The sequence below is a fragment of the Adiantum capillus-veneris genome, chromosome 19 (genome assembly GCF_014529385.1).
Source record: "Adiantum capillus-veneris isolate H3 chromosome 19, ASM1452938v2, whole genome shotgun sequence".
Lineage (NCBI taxonomy): Eukaryota > Viridiplantae > Streptophyta > Polypodiopsida > Polypodiales > Pteridaceae > Adiantum > Adiantum capillus-veneris.
This window is the reverse complement of record NC_140949.1, coordinates 37,117,700-37,139,958: the sequence shown is the minus strand read 5'-3', so window position 1 is coordinate 37,139,958 and position 22,259 is coordinate 37,117,700. Positions and strand designations below refer to the sequence as shown.

Sequence of the window (22,259 nt, the reverse complement as noted above, 5' to 3'; positions counted from 1 at the left end):
CTTCGACGAGTTTCTGAACACTCTCCGTAAGTATGAGAGATTTGAGAGCTGGGGATAACTAATTAAAAAGAAAAAAATAGAGCTCTTTGGCTTTTCGGCAAACCCTCGCACGATCAAACCGCAAGGCTTGCTATCTACCTCCATCAAGTTGCTCGCAAAAACTGTCACCCTGGTCGTCATGGACAGCTGGACACTTCTCCTTTATGCGCACTGACCGAAACCCATTATGCGGGTCACCATACTCCCAGAACTCTTGCGCGCTGTCTCAATCGTTGCTCCACTACTTTATGGGTGCATAGTCCTAGTCGCTCTCCTTGTACACTTTTCTGGTGTATGAGGAGAGCGGCCGAGAGTGCCCTACCTGAATCGTAAAACAAAACAAAACTACTTTATGGCCATGCATTCACACCTTTCAACCAAAGGTGGTTATTAAAGTCTTAGCCGTCCACCACTATTAGTCTCAAAACTCCTTGGCCACCTAATTTCAAAACCCTTTTGACCGCCCAATCTCAAAACCCTTGGCCACTCATTACCAAAATTCTTTTTGGCCTCCCAATTTAACCTCTGTTTGGATCACCCACCCAAGCTAAAAACCCTTTCACTTGAAGCCTTAATCGCCCAAAAATTTGTCTAGCAGCAGAGAGCCACAAAGCCTCAATCTTGGGGTTACAAATATTATGTGCCACCATGAGGAGTTAGCTTCAAAAACATTGCAATTGAATGTTCTTCAAAACCTCGGATCCCCCAAAAATTCATCAACAAACTCTCTCAAATTTTAAGGAAGTGCCTCTGAATTTTATTGCGGATTCTTTTGCTGATTATAATTTGTTACTGGGAAAACGGAGTTCAAACGCGAAAAAAAAGAGATTTAAGCTCCCTTGCACGCGAATCTACTCAACTAGTCGCTAATCTTTACCTTGCTCTCGTACTTCACATGTAGATTAGGCATGATCAATGATGTTACAACTAAGTAATCTCTATTTCGTTTTCGTTTATCTTCTTACTTATTACTATATATATAATATTTAATCAAAAAAAGAAGAGAAAAGCACACCATTATGACTTATCTTTCATAGCCACAAGCAATCACAAAACAACTCGCAAATTTGCAACAATCTCTTGTATATGAGCGCATGCGAAAACAAGAATTGGAAGATAGGTTATTACATGTTGCACGTATTGAAATTGCACCTATTCCAAAGCAAAACAAATTAGCAGGAAGGTTTTCACTCTCAAAGATTTAGACGGTACTAAAGAGGCTAGCACTTTCATAATGAGGCCTTTTCTGAACTTGAAATGATATCCTGAAGAGGCTAGCAATGTTGTGGCATGGGTCAATCAATTAGATGACTACTCTCATAATGAGGACTTCCCTGAACTTGAAATGATATCAGCTCACCAGTAGCGTTGCACTATGGTGCAAGGCCACCAAACAGCACGATAGATGACCACGTACTTTGCATGCATTCAAAAAGTTATTTCTACCTAAATTTTTACCCACACAATATAAAGCTAAAGCACGTCGTCAGTGAAATTTAATTCGTTAAGGTAGAAATGAAGAGTAGACGTCTATACTGATCGTTTCTAGAATTGTCTCACTTAACTGCAAGCCATTGAACATGCCAGCCACAGAAATTAAAGCATAAATATATATCAAGGTTAGCACTTCAGTTGGTACTCAGGTAGATATGTTTGAGTCGGATTCATTGTTAACTTGGCTCTTAATGCGGAGAAGAAGAAAGATAGACATCAACCCCATATTGATCGGCCTACTAACATTAACCGTAACAAGAGAGTTTCCTTTTCTCCTAACTTTGCCAAGAACAAGAATCAAAGCCAAACATTCTTCAAAAGAAGCAGATTTGACAACTTTGCTATACTTTCTCATTCCTATGGCAACAACAACAACAGAAACATACGATAGTGTGGCAACCAAAATCATCTAGCAAAGAAACTTCCTGCTCAACCTCCTAACGATAACAAAAAGGTGAAATACTTTAAATGTTTTAGTTTGGTCGCTATGCAAATAAGTGCCCAAATAATACTGCTAAGAACAATGGTCATTCCAATTGCCAACCCAATGGAGTCACACTTAACCCCAACCAAAGACCCTACAACAACCGGTCCAATCCTACAACAGTTAACCCCATTGAAGATGCATTCCTCGACGACAATGAAGTTGTAGCCAATTACGATAAAGGCTATGATCCCAAATATGATACCAATGACAAGCCTTTTTCATGTATTTCTATATTTTCATATACGTTACTCAAAGTGAAGGGCACAGTCAGATATCATAATTTTCTTAGATGATGGCAATAGTCATGATTTCATTTTTGCACAACTGGCACAGCAGCTCTCTCTTTCTAAATTCTCTTCACACTACAAAGTCAAGACTGTATTTTATAATCAATGTTTCAATTGTAAAACTGAAGTAACTGTCGAAGTTTGCATTGGTGAATTGTCACAGGCACGTACATTTTTTATAGCACCATTGTATGGTGTTGATATGATTTTGGGAATGCCTTTACGTCATGAGTTTAACCCACCGATTAACTACAAAACACGCACATTGACTCTCATACATGGCAATAAAACTTTCAAGCAGCCTACTAACATCAAAAATTTCCACTTCTTTCTCACACCCAAGCCAAATAATCCATTCGGAAGCAAGGAAAAACATACCTAGTGCTTGTAAATGAACTCTCTACTAAAACTGTCCACATCATTCTTCACACGATGTCTTTCTCTCACAGTTTAAGGACTGTTTTATGCATGATTTGCCCCATGGAATTCCACCGTCACGTCTTGAAGACCATAAAGCTGACATTATCGTGGAGCCATTAGGAAGCAAGGGAAAACATACCTAGTGCTTGTAAATGAACTCTCTGCTAAAACTATCCACATCATTCTTTACACAATGTCTTTCTCTCACAGTTTAAGGACTGTTTTATGCATGATTTGCCCCATGGAATTCCACCGTCACGTCTTGAAGACCATAAAACTGACATTATCGTGGATAGTGAATCTCTTTGTAGAGCATCTTATGGCGTAAACCCAACTGCATATACGAAGATACACAATCAAATCACCGATTTACTTCACTGAGAACTTATAAGACCTAGTATTTCATTATACGGAGCTCCATTACTTCTTATTAAGAAGAAAAATAGAACCTTCCGTATGTGTATCGACTACAGCGCTTTAAACAAGATCACCATTAAAAATAGGTTTCCTATTCCTAGGCATTATTACAAGTCAATAGCAACTTACGAACAAAAACTACAAAATCATTGAACTTGAAGAGAGAGAGAGAGAGAGAGAGAGAGAGAGAGAGAGGAGAGTTGACACGGAACAGCGGAGTTCCGTCCCCAGATGCACTAGCCCAAAGAGTGGCACCCCTTTCGGTATTTCTTTATTATTGCTTCGCAAAGACACAACTCTCTCCAAGACTCTGCGTCCATATGCTCTCCAGGAAGTGTGGCCCTGTAAGCATTTAACAACTTAGAAGGCATGTCCAAAAGCAGAGACCGCAAGCTTCATTTCTAAAAGCACTTGATTCCAAAAGCTTGCGCCAAAAACTGCCCAAAACAGCCAGCACAAATTGTGCAAATCCGTATACCCTGCCACGACGGCATATACCCTGCCACGACGGCATGTCAACACAATTTACGTAAATCAGCCCCAGATGTCACTCTTTTGATATTTGAGGTTTTAAGCCCCTCGGCCGATGCTCCATAAGTTGGTAGGGGTTAGGATTTTAAACTCTTAACCACCCCTTGGACACCTCGGCTCATCTTCTAGGTTTAATTCCTCTTATCCTCTCTGCCAGTTCTTTCCAATTGGGTACGCCACGTCATCACTTTGTGACAATGGTCCTTTCATCATCATCGTTTGACTTCCTAAAAGAATCCGCATCATGCTCAATTGTATTATCGTCCTTATCTTCATCCTCATCTTTGTCTTCTTCATCTTTATCAGACACACATTGTCTATTTCTTAATATGCTTGCAGATGTTCAATCAACGCCTAATTGGCAGTGTATTAGTGTATTGGCAAAACAGTCCTCTAGATTATTCTTTATGTTATCCACCAGACTTCTAAGTTCTTCCAGATTCAAAGTGATGTTTCCTTCTAAATCAGTAATGTTGACCAAGGACCGGTAAATGTACTTATCCAGAACACAATGCCTCAAAACCACATTGGCTACTTTCAAGTCGTCAATGCTGGCCTTTTTCCGACTGAGTCAACTCATAATCATAAGTTTTCTGCTTTAGTTCTCTCACCAAATCCTTGTGCCGAGCAGACACATTGGAAGTGACCGCCTTCATCATATTCTTCTTTCGTTTCCTTAATTGATTTCCTATACTGCTCTCCATCTTCGTGTTCTTCTTTCAACAAACTCTGGAGCTTTTGTACTTCCTTTTTCCATTAATCTTTATTACTGAGCTCTTGTGCAAGTTGCTTATTTACTTCAATCAGTTCATCAGACTCCCTTTGACCTTGTATTGCCGTCATTCTGCATTGATGATAGTGTTCCAGCCTGTTTGTACGGTGGCGTTGTACCCATTTGTTAAAGAATCGACATCCTATTTCTCACCGGCGAACCTCTATCACAAGAGGTCCATAGGGTAAAGCCAGTTCTCTTGAAACATCAAGAAGTGGTATACCCACACATGACTTTTGTATAGAACTTGTAGTCTATCAGGAAAGTGTTTGAAAGCAGGGTGGGTCTCAGACTACAATTTAGTGGTGAAGCCTTGAAATGCCTCTGCACGCTTGGTTGCCTGAGTTTGAAAAGCTTTATCTAGACTTGAAGCATTTGAATGGCCGTTTCCAGAGTGCTACATGATAAGGGTGTTACATTAGTCTTGTTTAAACCCTTGCCTGCTAGGTCAGCTCACCCTTCAGCTTGCTTATCTTCAGATTTCCCTAATGGAGTACTGACTTCCTTTAATCATATCCCAGAGCTGCTGGTCAATTGAAACCTGTTTGTTTCCCAGTAGCTGTTTTAGATGTGCTTGCTTGCCGGTGAGCTTCTACACCTGCTCGAGCTCGCCTTCTGGTTCTTTCAGCTTCTGAGTCAATGCTATGACTCTGGCATGTTTGGCACACAAGTGGTCCAGTAGGTGAATTGCCTGATATACCATGCTTTAAATAAATGTTGGGTTTTGAACTTGTAGTCTATCAGGAAAGTGTTTGAAAGCGGGATGGATCTCACACTACGATTTAACAGTGAAGCCTTGAAATGCCTCTGCACGCTTCGTTGCCTGAGTTTGAAAAGCTTCATCTAGACTTGATACATTTGAATGGCCGTTTCCAGAGCGCTACATGATAGGGGTATTACATTAGTCTTGTCTAAACCCTTGCCTGCTAGGTCAGCTCACCCTTCAGCTTGCTTATCTTCAGATTTCCCACATGAAGTACTGACTTCCTTTAATCACATCCCAGAGCTGCTGGTCAATTGAAACCTTTTTGTTTCCCAGTAGCTGGTTTAATTGTGCTTGCTTGGCCAGTTTCTAGATCATGTTTCTTTGTTGCTGGTGTGGACTGCTAAGACTGGTCTTCTGGTCCAGTTAGCTTCTATGCCTGCTCAAGCTCGCCTTCTGGTTCTTTCAGCTTCTGAGTCAATGCTACGACTCTGGCATGTTTGGCACACAAGTGGTCCAGTAGGTGAATTGCCAGATATACCATGCTTTAAATAAATGTTGGGTTTTGAACTTGTAGTCTATCAGGAAAGTGTTTGAAAGCAGGATGGGTCTCAGACTACGATTTAATGGTGAAGCCTTGAAATGCCCCTGCGCGCTTGGTTGCTTGAGTTTGAAAAGCTTTATCTTGACATGATACATTTGAATGGCCCTTTCCAGAGTGCTTCATGATAGGGGTATTACATTAGTCTTGTCTAAACCCTTGCCTGCTAGGTCAGCTCACCCTTCAGCTTGCTTATCTTCAGATTTCCCAAATGGAGTACTGACTTCCTTTAATCATATCCCAGAGCTGCTGGTCAGCTGAAACCTTTTTAAGAGAGTTTAAAAAAAAAAAGCATCCCTAAAGGACTCAAAGAGAGAGTTTAAAAACTTTTTAAAAATCTCTTTAGGGAGGCTTCTTTTTAAAAAAACTCTCTTAGTGAGTGAATATGCAAAGTTGATATCATGCATCCACTCTACTCGGTCCAAATCCGGATTTTAGGCTCGTAATGCACCTACTAAGGTTTCCTAAGGTCACGAGCACACGGATGATATCGAGCGTCGAGCAGCAGATGATGATGCAGAGACTGAGTAGTAGAGGCCATGGCATAGCCTTCACAAGGGAGGATTGCATGCAAGGCAGGGCTCGGTCTCTCTTGGTCTCCCTGCCTTGCATGCAATCCTCCCTTGTGAAGGCTATGCCATGGCCTCTACTACTCAGTCTCTGCATCATCATCTGCTGCTCGACCCTCGCAATGAAATGAAGGCTCTTCGCCATCTACTACAGCGACCCTCCCCATCTGCTCTTCGCCATCCATTGTAGCGCCATCCCCCATCTTCCTTGTGCACACGTCTTCCACACAACCCCCCCAACACACACACACTCACACTGTCTGACGTCCGTAGCTTGGCTTGCGCCATGAGAGAGAGCGCAATGCAGAAAAAATATCCCTTTGCCCTCGTCGTGTCATCACACCGCTATTGATGTATGCCCCTCTCTCTCTCTCTCTGATCCAGCTCGACACCAGGAGGACATGGATAGAGCCGCCTCAGGAGTTGAGCACGAAGATGGCTTTCTATAGAGAGCATCTTCTCCACCTCACAGGAGATGGGTTTGTGATTCGACCCAGCTACATGGACACACATATTTCTCATGGTTTGCGTTGTGCCATTGGTCAGATACGCACATCCTCACATCAGCTCGAGATTGAGACTGGTAGATTCAAAGGGATACCAGCAGACAGCAGGATAGGCCGATTATGCCAGAGAGAGCCAGAGACAGAGTTGCACTACATATGTCATTGCACAGTGTTCTATGAGATATGGGGGCGTTTCCACTACTTATTCAGAGAGGGTTTTGGTCCTCTATCTAGGGTCATGAGTTATGAGGATCAGAGATGTCTTGGACTATATCTACTTGAGTTACACAGGTATAGACACTTTACTGGGGAGAGCTAGAGAGAGGCAGTCCCAGAGACACATTACAGATTTCTTTTCACTAGATATGGGACAGCCAGAGGAGCAGCCACCACTACTGGCACTCTCATCGACCGAGCATTGGAGCTACAGAGATACAGACGACCGCGACTGAGGAGAGGAGCTACACAGCATCGACGGAGACTACAACAGAAGATTCGAGCCATACTCTCTCGACATCCAGAGTGCAGATGAGGATGGATCCTCACCATTTCTTCCATCTTTGTTTCACACACTGTTACATCCAGTTTACCGGGTACCTATTGTATCAGCTGCTACACCCACGTAGTTTTAGATTGTAGTAGTAGTAGTAGTAGTATTTTGTTCCACTTCTAGTTCTTTTCTAGTTCTTTTGTACCCAGACATGGTATTAGATTCACTATTTTGTAACTGATTGGTCTCATAGGTCATTTTGGCCTTTTGAAGACGTTAATATAACATTTCATTTCATTTCATTTCTCTCTCTCTCTCTCTCTCTCTCTCTCTCTCTCTCTCTCTCTCTCTCTCTCTCTCTCGCGGCATCCTCTCTCTCTTTCTCCTTCTCTCTCTCTCCTTCGTCTGCGTGTTGGTCGGCATATGAAACGACAGCTGCCATCTGATGCTCACGACCCTATCGGCTTGCTCGTCCAGATTGTTGCCACTTGTGAATCGCCATGGCTTTGTTCTTACCTACTCCATTAGTGCTGGGAAAAAATCATTTTTGGGTTTTTACACTAGTTTCCCCCCTTGTCCCCAACTGGCTTTTTTGAAATTCAAAATGGCTCGATTATTATTAAGCCAAGACACATTTTTCCCGAACATTGCGCTCCATTCTAAAACTTTTTCATTAATTCAGCCTCAAGAATCCCTCAACTTGGCTCCGAATAAGTTTATGCTCATGCTCACTGTCACAAAAATACGGAAGCGTAAACTGACGTTTAATTGCACTTCAAATACTCAAGAGAATTAGAGAGAGAGAAAGCTTGACACTTCATTGGGGACCAGAAGATGGGCTGGTCCCCCCCCCCATAAAGAGAATATCTTTATTATTAAGGGAGAATCTTTACAAGCACAAGAACGGGGCGAAAGCCCGTCCTCTATTCTTTCTTGGCCTTTTTTTGCTTCTGACTGAGAGAGTAGAAGAACTGCTCTCTGACTACTGAGAGGATCTATCCTCTTCTACGAGATTTTGGGAAGCTCTTGTAGGGGAGAGTCTACCTTCCACAAAACTCATCGGAAGCTCTCACGAATGAGGGTCTATCTTCCGCTAACTGTGCCACTTTGGACATAATCATTCCTGCAAATAACCAACCACAGAAACATGCAAAACACACACACACACGCTTGCTGTAATTTTCTGCACATAACCAGAAATTGTTACCCAAGCGTGTTCCAATGCCAAATTGGAGGTCCTTTCGCGATGGAAATGCTCCAAACTTGGTGTATGTGTAGAGTAGGTAGTGGGGAATGAGATTCTATTAAGACTTTGCTGAAATTCACCCTAATACAAGTGATTAGGGGCTGAAAACATGGAATTTGTAGCAGCTAGACAAGGGAGAAAGAGAGCTTTCTACTACTTTACGCGATGAAACTTCTCCCAGAGCTGCATGCAACCATGAGAGGCCTTGTTCTAGGGGATGGGTGCTCAGAGGCTCCACATACACCACAAGGTGCTGCTCTCAAGCTTCAATGGAGAGCTTCACTGCGTAGAGGATGGTCAACTTGGGGGGGGGGGTGGTGCACTGCCAACCTGGCAAGAGGGGGAGGGACTGCTCTCTTATAGCCTCCCAGAAGAGGGGGCGCTAGCATGAAGAGAGAGAGAGAGAGAGAGAGAGAGAGAGAGAGAGAGAGAGAGAGAGAGAGAGATTGAATGGGAAAGTGTGCCAAGTGGCACACTTACTTTAAAATTTAAAAACCATTCAACTTTTGACTTTAAAAATTCTATGCTAGTTAAAAGTGCACAACTGCACACATAGATGCAACAAATGAAAATGTTAGCTGCTCCCCAGCGCAATACTGTACCAGCATTGCTCTGGCATTACCTGTTCGCACTTGTCCGGCCATTTGGTCCAGCGTAGAAAATTTAAAATAATTTAATTGACTTATCCTAAGGCTGTAGAATAATTCAAGCCTTAGGATTACTGTTGTTCTAAGGACCCCATCTCATTCTGTGCTTGCACTAGCGCGCATAATTTTCTGAGCCTGAAATCTGAAGCTACTATCTACCCCTTCATTGAAGACCCAATTTCCCAATCGCTAGGGCTTCAGGGTATTTTCTGTTAGGGTCTCCCTAATATGCACTGGCCCAAACTTGGGCGCACCTGAGGCCCCAGAACTGCTAAATCTATTCTGATGTGCACACAACTAATTAGATAATTTGTTTCTCGTAAATAGATTAATATTTACAAAGTGTGACTTAGTTACATCCCTCTTGGTCCTAAACAGTTGACCTCAACTGTAGAGCGTCAACATAATTGTGCAAGATGTCTGGGTAGTCCTTAAGATCGGACTCGATCATCCACTTTGCATCTAAAGGAGTGTAATTCTTGAACTTATACTTTCGATGTAGACTCCCCGACTTGAGTTGTCTCTCCGAGTGGTGTATTGTCTGTTCAGGTTGAAGGATTTCCTCAGTCTCTTCGACTTCTGGAGGATCTTCTTGTACTGGCGCCACTGGAGGAGGTCCAACATATGGTCGGAGGAGACTGACATGAAAAGCATTATGGATGCGCCAGTGAGAAGGCAAATCCAATCTGAAAGTCACGTCATTGACTTTATCTGTAATTTTGAAAGGGCCGTAAAATCTATGGGAAAGTTTGACAACTTTCCCTTTTCCGGCCCGCTTTTTCAATCTAGCTTTCTCAAACCGAAGCAGGACAATATTGTCCTTTTTCTAGATTGAGATTCCTTCTGTGCTTGTCTGCTTTTCTCTTTTGTTGCTCTTGAGTACGAAGAATCGCTTGCATTACTTGTTGATGGGCAATATCAATATTGCGCACAAATTTATCTGCGGCGAAGATGTTTTCTTTGGTCACAATAATAGGAAGTAAGAGTGGCTTCCCATAAATAATTTCGAAGGAAGCTTTACCAGTTGAGGAATGTATGGTATTATTATACGCAAACTCAACTATTGGTAAGTACTGTTCCCATTCGGATTGTCGTTTCGAAACATAGCACTAAAGCAGTGGCATTAGCGATTTCACTTTGACCATCTGTTTGAGGATAATAAGCTGATGAAAAATCAAGCTTAGTTCCCAAGTTTTCGAACAATGCCTGCCAAAATAGACTAGTCATGCGGGGATCTCTATCGCTGACAATAGTCTTTGGCAATCCATGGTGTTTAAAAATCTGAGCTAGAAATATTCTAGCCACGTGATCAACTTTGATCGTCTTTTTTACTAGAAGAAAATGTGCTTGCTTACTGAATCTGTCTACTATAGTCCAGATTGCATCATTTCCATTCTTGGACCTAGGAAGATCCGTAATAAAATCCATGGCAATACTTTCCCATGGCGTGTTAGGCACAGGGAGCGGCTTAAGCTTGCAATAAACTTTATGTCTGTCATATTTTACTTTTTGGCAAACTAAACACTCACGTATATGTTTTTCAATGTCCGCACGGAGTGTTGGCCAAAAGAAATACCTTTCAAGGGCACTAGTGGTGGAAGCAATTCCCCGATGCCCCGCATAAGGAGAATTATGTGCTTCATCCATCACCTTCTGTTGTAAGGGCTGAGCTATGCATATTGCTTGTTAACGATAGAGCGTATTATCCCTAATGGAATAAGGTGGCCTTGAGTGACCAGCTTGAAGATCTACCCAAATTGTGGCGAAGTCGAGATCTTGAGGATACATCTTGCTGAGAGATTCTAGTTCCTCATGATAAATTGTTGTTAGTGCATTGATCTTTGGACGCCTGCAGAGAGCATCTGCAACTGTATTCTTCGTTCCAGAAGTATGTAAAATCTGAAAATGAAACATTGAAAGAAAGTTGGCCCATCTCATCTGCTTTTCTGATAACTTTCTCTGTGTGAGAAAGTAGCGAAGACTTTGATGATCTGTCTTGATAATAAAATCAGCTCCTAACAGATAGTGTTTCCAAATGGAAAGAGCATGAATTACTGCCATTAACTCTTTCTCGTATATGGAAACATGCAACTCTGCATCTTTAAGGCGCCGACTTTCATAGGCTATTGCGTGACCCTCTTGGTTCAAAACTGCTCCTACACAATCTCCACATGCATCGCAGTATACCTCGAAAGGTTTGCAAAGATCAGGGACGGTGAGAACAGGTCCGTGACTGAGTAGATACTTAAGCTTTTCGAAAGCCTGTTTTTGTCCAGACCCCCAATGGAATGGAATCCGCTTCTTTGTCAGGTCACGGAGGGGGTCTGCTATCGCGGCAAAAGCGCGAATGAAACGCCGATAATAGGAACAGAGGCCAAGGAAACTTCGTACATCATGTACTGTAGTTGGCGTAGTCCATTCTACAACTGCTTGAATCTTATCAGGGTCCATCCTCACCTGATTGTGAGACACTATATGGCCCAAATAGTGGATTTCTTTTAAAAAGAACTCACTCTTCTTAGCATTCACAAATAATTTGTGTTTGCATAATTCTTCAAACACGAAGGCGAGATGCTTATAGTGTTCGTCTTCCGTCTCTTAGAAGATTAAGACGTCATCAAAGAAAACGCCTGTGAAGCTTCTATATGACTGGAAGATTCTATCCATCATTCTGTTGAATGTGGCTGGTGCATTAGTGAGTCCAAAAGGCATCACTAAGAATTCATACAACCCGAAGGTTGTTCTAAATGAAGTCTTATGCACATCCTGAGGAGCTATGCGGATTTGATGATAACCGCTCTTCAAGTCTATACGACTAAAGACACGTGCTCCTTGTAACTTGTCAAGAACGTTGTCAATCCGAGGGATTGGAAATCGATTCTTGATTATGATCTTGTTTAGAGATCTATAGTCTATGCACATGCGGAATGTGCCATCCTTTTTCTGTACTAGCAAAACAGGTGAACAATATGGATAAGTACCTAGGCCTTATTAAGCCCTTCTCCAAAAGTTCGTTAACCTGCTTGAGAATTTCCTCTTGCTGCATTAGACTAACTCGATAAGGGGACTGATTTGGAGGAGAACTTCCTGGGATCAAATCAATTGTATGATCCTCAGGTCGCGAAGGTGGGAGTTCATTTGGAAGTTCATCTGCAAAGCAATCTTTATAACTTTCTAATAACTTAAGTCTTTTTTGCTCTAAAGAGGAAGAAAGTTGTGAAACAGACACATCTCTCTCTCTTGCAAAAATCAAGTACGCTGAAACACACTTTTTCATTTCTTTCTTGATGGCAATGTGATTGGCGATAGGAATACGCCAATCACCTGCATCTGCAAGTACAAGATACTCCTTTCCTTTATGAGCAAAAGATAAGGTTTTCTGAACATAGTCAAGAATGAGATGCATCTTCTAGTGCCAAGGCATTCCCAAGATAACATTGCATCCTTCAAGTGAAGCTAGTAAGAAAGACTCTTGATCCTTGTAGTCGTCGACCTTTAGATTCAACTTCCCTATGATTGGAGTAGAGTTTGAGTTTTGCCCTTTGAAAGCAGATTGTGCTTGAATAGAAACTCCAAAACGATTGGGCTGTACGTTCAGGTCATCAGCTAGCTTTGTAGAGATGAAGTTGTCTGTACTGCCAGGGTCAAACAAAATGAGAGCCCGTTGGTTGTTGATACTACCCCATGCTTTGAGAAGAACTCTTTCTTTTCCATCCTTGGTTGTATTTCCTTGTACATCCGGGACTGCATTGGAAGAGGGTGGTTGTGGAGGTTTGGTAGGACAGTCACCCTTCATATGACCAACTTGTCCACACTTGAAGCATCTTCCTTTACTAATGTAAGTTCGCAGCTCAGCAGGAAAGAGATATCTCCCTTTCTTGGGCTGATTTGGCTTTGCTTCTGCTTCGGAGGCGGTTCTTTTCTTCTTTTGAGAAGAAGAAGTAGAGGTAGACTGCTCATGGAGAGCCTTCTCCTTGGCATGGTAAGTGCTTTGCTCCATCTTCCTCCGAGTACCCTTATCATGTATTCCATCAGCTATGCGGGCTGATTCCATAAGTATCTGCAAGTTACCTCGAGGGTAAAGCTTCATAGCCTTTTGCAAGGCTTCATGCAATCCTGCTTCAAACTTGCGCATCTTTTCCGAATCGTCAATCTTCTTGAATGGAGTGACTTTCAAGAGAACGTCCCAAAACCTATCCACATAGCGCGGAACAGTTTCGTTCTCTGACTGTGAAAGTCGATCCCATTCTTTCTTTACCTCTTCCTCATAGTCTGGAGGAAGGAACTGTGCGTAAAACTCCTTCTTGAAAGCAATCCAATCTTGGGGTTTGCGATCTTCCAGGATAAGGGTTAACCACCAACTGTTGGCGGTGCCTTTCAGGTACATACTAACATGGCGAAGCTTGGATCTTTCTTTGAAATTCCCTTCAGCAAATGCAACTTCCAATTGGCGGATGAAAGCCAAAGCTGTCATTATCACGCCGTTCATTGTAGGTGTCGAATTTCACATCTTTGTCTCCCAACTTGAATGTTTTCTGCCTGTGGTGCTTCCTCTTATGGTGCTCCTTCTTTCTATACTTAGACTCCTTATGGACAGGAATCTTTTCCCTTGAATGCACTTCTTGCTGCGACGGATCGTCAAGAAACAAGTCTTCCGGAGCAACGATGTCATCCAGATCCTTCATGAAAGAGAACTGAGGGGAATCAAGGGGATCCTGCTCTTGAACCTTTGGGTTAAACCGCACATGACGTTCTGGAGGTTTCCTGTGCCTCTCGTGCATGCGGGAGGTTCCAATCAAAGGATCTTTCCTTGGTTCTGGCGCCTTTGGGTTCTGCGGGATTTCTCCTGACCCCATCGGCATTTTCTCCTTCCCTTTCTCAAGAGTATGGAAAATCTTTTGGACTTCTGGATGGGAGAGAGCTTTTTGCAACTCTTCCACCTACTGTTGATGGAGAGAGAACTCTATCTCGCGTCCTCCCATTTCTACAGTCTGCCAAAGAGTCCTCAATCCCTTAAGGAAGAGAGAGATAACCAGGCTCTAATACCACTGTCACAAAAATACGGAAGCGTAAACTGACGTTTAATTGCACTTCAAATACTCAAGAGAATTAGAGAGAGAGAGAAAGCTTGACACTTCGTTGGAGACCAGAAGATGGGCTGGTCCCCCCCCATAAAGAGAATATCTTTATTACTAAGGGAGAATCTTTACAAGCACAAGGATCTATCCTCTTCTGCGAGATTTTGGGAAGCTCTCGTAGGGGAGAGTCTACCTTCCACAAAACTCATCGGAAGCTCTCACGAATGAGGATCTATCTTCCGCTAACTGTGTCACTTTGGACGTAATCATTCCTGCAAATAACCAACCACAGAAACATGCAAAACACACACACACACACGCTTGCTGAAATTTTCTGCACATAACCAGAAATTGTTACCTGAGCGTGTTCCAATGTCAAATTGGAGGTCCTTTTCGCGATGGAAATGCTCCAAACTTGGTGTATGTGTAGAGTAGGTAGTGGGGAATGAGATTCTATTAAGACTTTGCTGAAATTCACCCTAATACAAGTGATTAGGGGCTGAAAACATGGAATTTGCAGCAGCTAGACAAGGGAGAAAGAGAGCTTTCTACTACTTTACGCGATGAAACTTCTCCCAAAGCTCCATGCAACCATGAGAGGCCTTGTTCTAGGTGATGGGTGCTCAGAGGCTCCACATACACCACAAGGTGCTGCTCGCTTCAATGGAGAGCTTCACTGCGTAGAGGATGGTCAACTTGGGGGGGGGGGGGGGGGGTGCACTGCCAACCTGGCAAGACGGGGAGGGGCTGCTCTCTTATAGCCTCCCAGAAGAGGGGGCGCTAGCATGAAGAGAGAGAGAGAGAGAGAGAAATGAATGAAATGAAATGTTATATTAACGTCTTCAAAAGGCCAAAATGACCTATGAGACCAATCAGTTACAAAATAGTGAATCTAATACCATGTCTGGGTACAAAAGAACTAGAAAAGAACTAGAAGTGGAACAAAATACTACTACTACTACTACTACAATCTAAAACTACGTGGGTGTAGCAGCTGATACAATAGGTACCCGGTAAACTGGATGTAACAGTGTGTGAAACAAAGATGGAAGAAATGGTGAGGATCCATCCTCATCTGCACTCTGGATGTCGAGAGAGTATGGCTCGAATCTTCTGTTGTAGTCTCCGTCGATGCTGTGTAGCTCCTCTCCTCAGTCGCGGTCGTCTGTATCTCTGTAGCTCCAATGCTCGGTCGATGAGAGTGCCAGTAGTGGTGGCTGCTCCTCTGGCTGTCCCATATCTAGTGAAAAGAAATCTGTAATGTGTCTCTGGGACTGCCTCTCTCTAGCTCTCCCCAGTAAAGTGTCTCTATACCTGTGTAACTCAAGTAGATATAGTCCAAGACATCTCTGATCCTCATAACTCATGACCCTAGATAGAGGACCAAAACCCTCTCTGAATAAGCAGTGGAAACGCCCCCATATCTCATAGAACACTGTGCAATGACATATGTAGTGCAACTCTGTCTCTGGCTCTCTTTGGCATAATCGGCCTATCCTGTTGTCTGCTGGTATCCCTTTGAATCTACCAGTCTCAATCTCGAGCTGATGTGAGGATGTGCGTATCTGACCAATGGCACAACGCAAACCATGAGAAATATGTGTGTCCATGTAGCTGGGTCGAATCACAAACCCATCTCCTGTGAGGTGGAGAAGATGCTCTCTATAGAAAGCCATCTTCGTGCTCAACTCCTGAGGCGGCTCTATCCATGTCCTCCTGGTGTCGAGCTGGATCAGGTCCTGACGAATGAGTCTAGTGATCTCCACCCGTGTAAGAGACAGCGAGGGTGCCTGAAGAGAATACTGGAAAGGGGGCAACCTGTCCATGGTGAAGCCATGCGTCTGAAACCATGAAGTCATCTGTGCATACCAGCATGAAGTGTCCCCCTGTAGAGCTAACTGTCTGGAAGACTCAAGGGCCAGTCTAGCATATCTGTCTCTAGTAGTATCCCATAGGCTGTGCACAAAGGACACTGATCTGGTAAGCGCCTCAATCTCCATGGGGGGGGCAGCTAGCTCTGCTCGAATGATCGCGTGAGGTACGGAGGCCTTGGCTCTAATCAATCGGGAGATCATAGATACCAAGGGCCTCTCCATACGTCTCCAACCATCCTGGCCTACAGAAGGTCCCCAAACCTGTACCCCATACATCATAGCTGAGGCTACTAAAGTATCAAAGAGCCATAACTTTGTCCGAGGTTCCTGGAACTAAACCTGCAAACACATCCTCTCCAAGCCTCCCAAGGCCGCATAAGCTCTGGTCAGTCTAGTCTTTGCTGCTCTCCCCAAAGAAAACCTCGGCCCAGTGAAGACTATCCCAAGGTAAGTGTATGCATCTGTATACTCCACAATCTCTTGACCATACGTGAAGGTCGGTGCCGATCTCCTGATCCACTGCGGTGTGGTGTTAAACACCATGACCTTGGTTTTACCAAGGTTTACAGACAATCCGCTATCCTCTGCAAAACTGTGTAATGCATCCAACTGTCGCTGCATACCCTCTGGTGAGTCAGAGATCAAGACAATATCATCAGCATATAACAACAATGGGATCCACGTCCCTGCCAGCTGGGCACCTCTATCACCCTCTCTGTCAATGTAATCAGACACCTCATCAACATACATACCAAATAGAGTAGGAGACAATGGGCAACCCTGTTTCACCCCGATAGTGGAGTGAACTAAGTCAGATATCCCCTCTGGGGTGCGTACATGTCCCATCACTGATCTGTATAAAGCCATAATCCCCCAAATCAACACTGTGGGCACCCCCATCTCCTGCAATCTGCGCATCAGTCGAGCTCTCGGTACCATGTCAAATGCTTTGCGGAAATCCACAAAGCTACAATAAATCCGTCTCCCATGTGACCTGCCCTCCTCAATGATAGCTCTGAGTGTCAGAATATGGTCAAGAGTGGAGAAACCCCTCCTGAAACCTGCCTGTCCCTTTGCCCGTACACCCTCACCCTCTGCCCAGTTACTCAACTGCTGCTCAATAATGGATGCATACAATCGTGCCAGTGTGTGTCCAACCATAATAGTGCGGTAATTTCCAGGCTCTGTAGGATCACCTGCCTTGAATATAGGCACAATAGTAGACAACCTCCAAGTCTCAGGTAATCCCTCACACATGGCACGATTGAACAACACTGCAAGAACCTCCATCAGCATATCCCTAGCATGTATAAAGTGCTCCGCTACTAGACCGTCATGATCGTAAGCCCTCCTGGTCCTCATCCTGTCAATGGCTCTCTTTACCATCTCAGTGGTAAAGAAGGTGCTCGTAGGTGGACATGGCTCTGTAGGATCTGGAAGGGAATCCTGCCCAGGAACCGTATATAACGATGTCGCATACTGGCCCCACACATCAGGAGAAGTAATCACTAGGGGAGGGGAGTGCTCATGGAAGAGTCGCCATGCCTCGCCTGAGTCTCTACTCAAGAACAACTGATACAAGTCTCGCTCCATCTGGGCCAGGTAAGCTCATTTCTTCTTTCGCACAAGGCGTCGGAAAGCAATCCGCGACTGTCTGTAGGTGATGACTCCTAAATGAAGATCCCTCTGAAGCTGGGCTCTCATCTCTCTGCACTCCTCATCATACCAACTATTCTGGGGCATGCTCCCAGAATGTCGCCTCCGATCCGGTTGAGTGTGTGGGTATGCCTTTGATGCTGCATCATGTAGTGTCTTAGTCAGTAAAGTAGTGCACTCCTCTACTGAGAGGCCTGGAGCAACTGTGCATAGACGATCCCAGATCGCCTCTGTATAAACCGAGTCAGTCTCTGGTGTAAATGTATAACGGGTGTGTGACCTGCCTCCTGATTTCTGGGCTGTACTAAACTGAAAAGATACGGACAGTGTCAAGAGAGCATGATCCACTGCTACGCCCACTGGTCTGGCTCCCACTGTGAAATCCTGAATACAAGGAATAAAGCTCGGTTGTGTCATAACATAGTCCACTGTACTGGCCCCATGTCTGTGTGGAAAGCATGTGAAGCCTGCTGCTCCAGGAAACCGCTGTAAGCCATTAAGTATGGCTAGCCCATGTGTAGTCGTCATCTCCGTGAGGTATCTCCCATACTCAGTCTACTCTCTGTCATGTGAGCATCTGTCAAACCCCAGCTCACCCACATCCAACTCTCTAAGCATCTCATCTGAAGTGTCGTAGAAGACTGTCTGACAGTTGCCCGTTCGAGCATTGAAGTCTCCTAGGAGGATGATATCACCATCCCTAGAAAACTCCCATATATCATCATCTAGAATTGAGAAAGGCGACTGCCCTCTGGATACAGCATATACTGACGTACTAGGGGGGAAGTAACATATAGCAATATATAGAAATCGACCTGTGTCAGCTCTCAGCCTCACCCACATGTATCTAGCCTGATCATCTCTCCGTACAATATGTAGTAGTGGCTGTAGCTCCTCCCTAAACAACACCGCTACTCCTCCTGAACCTCTACTCCCATGCTCAGATCTCGTGACTGTTCTGTGGGCTGTCTCCCATTTGTATCCCACCACATGTGGCAACAGTTGGCCAGGGGCCTGGTGAGTCTCTGAAAAGAAAACAATGTCCTTGTCTCTGAAACTGTCCTCAAAGGCACCAACATCCAACCTCATAGACCCATTACAATTCCAAGTCGCCATCCTCAATGTGGTCCCATAGGTCTCGCACCGTCATGTAGAGCGCCGCTCTACAATCACCACCCGACCATCTCTGTTAAAGGCCATCTTCCCCTTCTCCCTTGCCGCTTGAATCTCGGGCATTACTTCTCTCATATGCGCAAGTTGTGAGAGAGTGAGGTCATCGCCTAACAAAATACCCGTCTTCTTGAGAGTAGGTCTCTTCCTCAAGAATTCCTTCTTCTCTTCCAATGAAGGGAAGCGTAGTATGAGAGCTCTTTCCTTTGAAGATTCTCCGGGGCCCTCACTCTTCTTGCCCACTCTCCATGCCTTTGTGTGTGAAGGCTTCTCCACCCCCATCATTGATGTGAGGCTTGTGACCTCTTTTTCCACATTGTTTATGTCCTTGAGGCCGGTTACCCTCACATGTAGAGCCCGCACTCTCCTTCTTTGTTCCTCTTCGAGGGTCATGTTGATAAGAGTGGGTGTACAAGGAGCTTCCTTACCTTTCCCTTTCTTGGCAACCTCAATCCATTTTTCGGCCTCCTCTACTTTCTTTTGCGTTTCGGATATGACCGCGGCCCATGACTTCTTCTCCTCATTGATGTTGTCAATTTCTTCCCTCAAAGAGGGCTGAAATTCCCCCTCTTCAAGCCCATTTTTTGACCGTGTTTCCAACACTTCTTTGTGGAGGTCCAAAATGCTATTCTCCAACGTAGCGATCTTGTTGAGAAGATGATCCTTCTCGTCCTTCCACCTCTTCTCCTTTTCTTCATTTTCTCGGAGGAAAACGGTCTTCGCGTTCCTCCAATCTTCCATCTCTTTTCTCCATGCTTTCATTTCCAATTCAATGATGGAAATTCGTTTGGAGTGAAGCATATATTTGAGTTTGCTTGTTGCCATAGGTGAGGTTGGGGATGACATGAGAGAGAGAGAGAGAGAGAGAGAGGATTGATGTTTCTAAAGTGCAGAAAATGCAGCAAACCCTAAAACGCAGATCTGTCCAACAACCCCAAAAAAAAAAAAAAAAAGTCGCGAACCCTAAAATACAGGTCGCGAGCCCTAAAAACAGGTCGCGAACCCTAAAATACAGCAGCGAACCCTAAACGAAAGCATGGTAAAGAGAGAGAGAGATGGCGTGATGAGAGAGAGAGAGAGAGAGAGAGAGAGAGAGAGAGAGAGAGAGAGCCCACAACACAGTCACGAGATTTGAGAGAGAGATGGCGAGAGAGAGAGAGAAAGAGAGTTTGCTTATACCTTTAGAAGGCCAAATTGTCAATGGAGACGAGACAATGCACAACATTATCCATGTCTGTTCACCAAGGATGAACAAAACATCAACACCCATACACCTGACTAGAGAGAGAGAGAGAGAGAGAGAGAGAGAGAGAGAGAGAGAGAGAGAGAGAGATTGCATGGGAAAGTGTGCCAAGTGTGCCAAGTGGCACACTTACTTTAAAATTTAAAAACCATTCAACTTTTGACTTTAAAAATCCTATGCTAGTTACTGAAATGTGCAATTAAGTGCACAACTGCACACATAGATGCAACAAATGAAAATGTTAGCTGCTCCCCAGCGCAATACCGTACCAGCATTGCTCTGGCATTACTTGTTCGCACTTGTTCGGCCATTTGGTCCAACGTAGACAATTTAAAATAATTTAATTGACTTATCCTAAGGCTGTAGAATAATTCAGGCCTTAGGATTACTGTTGTTCTAAGGACCCCATCTCATTCTTGTGCTTGCACTAGCGCGCGTAATGTTCTGAGCCTGAAATCTGAGGCTACTATCTACCCCTTCATTGAAGACCCGATTTCCCAATCGCTAGGGCTTCAGGGTATTTTTTGCTAGGGTCTCCCTGAGGTGCACTGGCCCAAACTTGGGCGCACTTGAGGCCCCATAACTGCTAAATCTATTCTGATGTGCACACAACTAATTAGATAATTTGTTTCTCGTAAATAAATTAATTATTTACAAAGTCTGACTTAGTTACACTCAGACACAACTCCCTTTTGCCCCTGACAAAGCTCTTCATAGCGATAGTGTCGATCACCCCTCCCATTGCAATCCAAAGAAGCACTATGCCAGCCCATAGCTCCAAGTGGCTATGGCAACCTACACCTAGCACCTTCGCAAGCTCAAGCCATGACATTGATACCCTCGCGAGCTCAAGTTGTTACCCTCCTTTTGTGGAAACACAACTTGTGACGCTGGCGGATGCTCTTCTACCCATCTCCCACTCCACTCTTCCTCAGCCTATCAAGACAACGGTAGAAAAACACTCTCTCTCTCTCTCTCTCTCTCTCTCTCTCTCTCTCTCTCTCTCTCTCTCTCTCTCTCTCTCTCTCTCTCTCTCTCTCTCTCTCTCTCTCTCTCTCTGCCCTCATAGTGCGTGCGTAAAAAAAAATCCACCACTACTGCTCCCACATTGCCCTCTGTCTCCATTTGTCCCTATGCAAAAAATGTCGCGCTGACAGATGGTGAATGAGACCTCTCTCTTTTCTTTCGACTCTCCTCACCCTTAGGGTTTTTCATTTCCATTCATTTTTATCACCCGTCCCCTTTCCATTTCCATTCATTTATATGACATCCCCAACTTAATGGAAAAGTCCATGGAAAAGTTGATCTCAACTTCTCAACCTCCACATTTCACTTAAACCAAGCATGAGCATCTCTTGTGATTCCCATCAAAACAAATTAAGAAAATGTTGGCCATCTATTGGAACATTAGTTTGAGACAAAAAAAAATTAAGATGTTGTAGTTGAGTTTACTTTTCTAAGGGTCATTTTTTTTAACTTTCTAAGGGTCTTAAAGAGTAAAATGGAAGGGGGGTTTCTAGGTGTCGTGCAAGACAAGAAACGGACGGACATATTGAAGGGCGGGTGGCTGTTGAGGAGTTGAGACGCAATGTCTTGTGATCGATCGTCATTGATGGAAAATTGTTACGTGCCTGTCAAAGTGACGAGGTAGCTAGCCAGTTTCGAATGGAATCTTGAGAGATTCCATATAGTCAATAGAGAAGAGGGCTCGACAATTAAGCCCATGCCATTTAAATATTCACTCAGATTTTGATTTGCTCGAAAAATGTCGCTTGGTGTATGGTAAGACTCCCTTCAATAGAGCGGGACTTCTGTTCTAGGAAATATTGTCGAATCTCTTTTGGCAAACCACAACAAAAACCGCTCAATCAGGTCACTTAAAGTAATTTTCCAAAATTAGGACATTGGTAAGTAAGTATCCCAAACCTCTGGTAGTAGTTATTCAACGTGTCTTTCTTAGTCATTTTCAAATGATCCCAAGACGTGATAACATCTTCTTTATATTCATCTAAAATCCAAGTTGACATGA

At 43.9% G+C, this 22,259-nt stretch overlaps 1 protein-coding gene across 4 annotated transcripts in view; it reads right to left on the bottom strand.

Moving 5' to 3' along the window:
• The window catches only part of LOC147433840 (uncharacterized), an 81,839-nt gene that overhangs the window by 7,491 nt on the left and 52,089 nt on the right, over window positions 1-22,259 (bottom strand). The window contains exon 6 of one of the 4 annotated variants that reach the window (XM_086490473.1): window positions 20,167-20,221. The exons of 2 other annotated variants lie outside the window; for them this stretch is intronic. In XM_086490473.1, coding sequence (XP_086346599.1) covers window positions 20,212-20,221 — 10 coding nt within the window. In that variant the 3' untranslated portion in view covers window positions 20,167-20,211. Of the gene's footprint in view, window positions 1-2,788; window positions 3,062-20,166; window positions 20,222-22,259 lie in introns of those variants that run through there. One more of the 4 variants, XM_086490470.1, reaches the window with a different exon arrangement.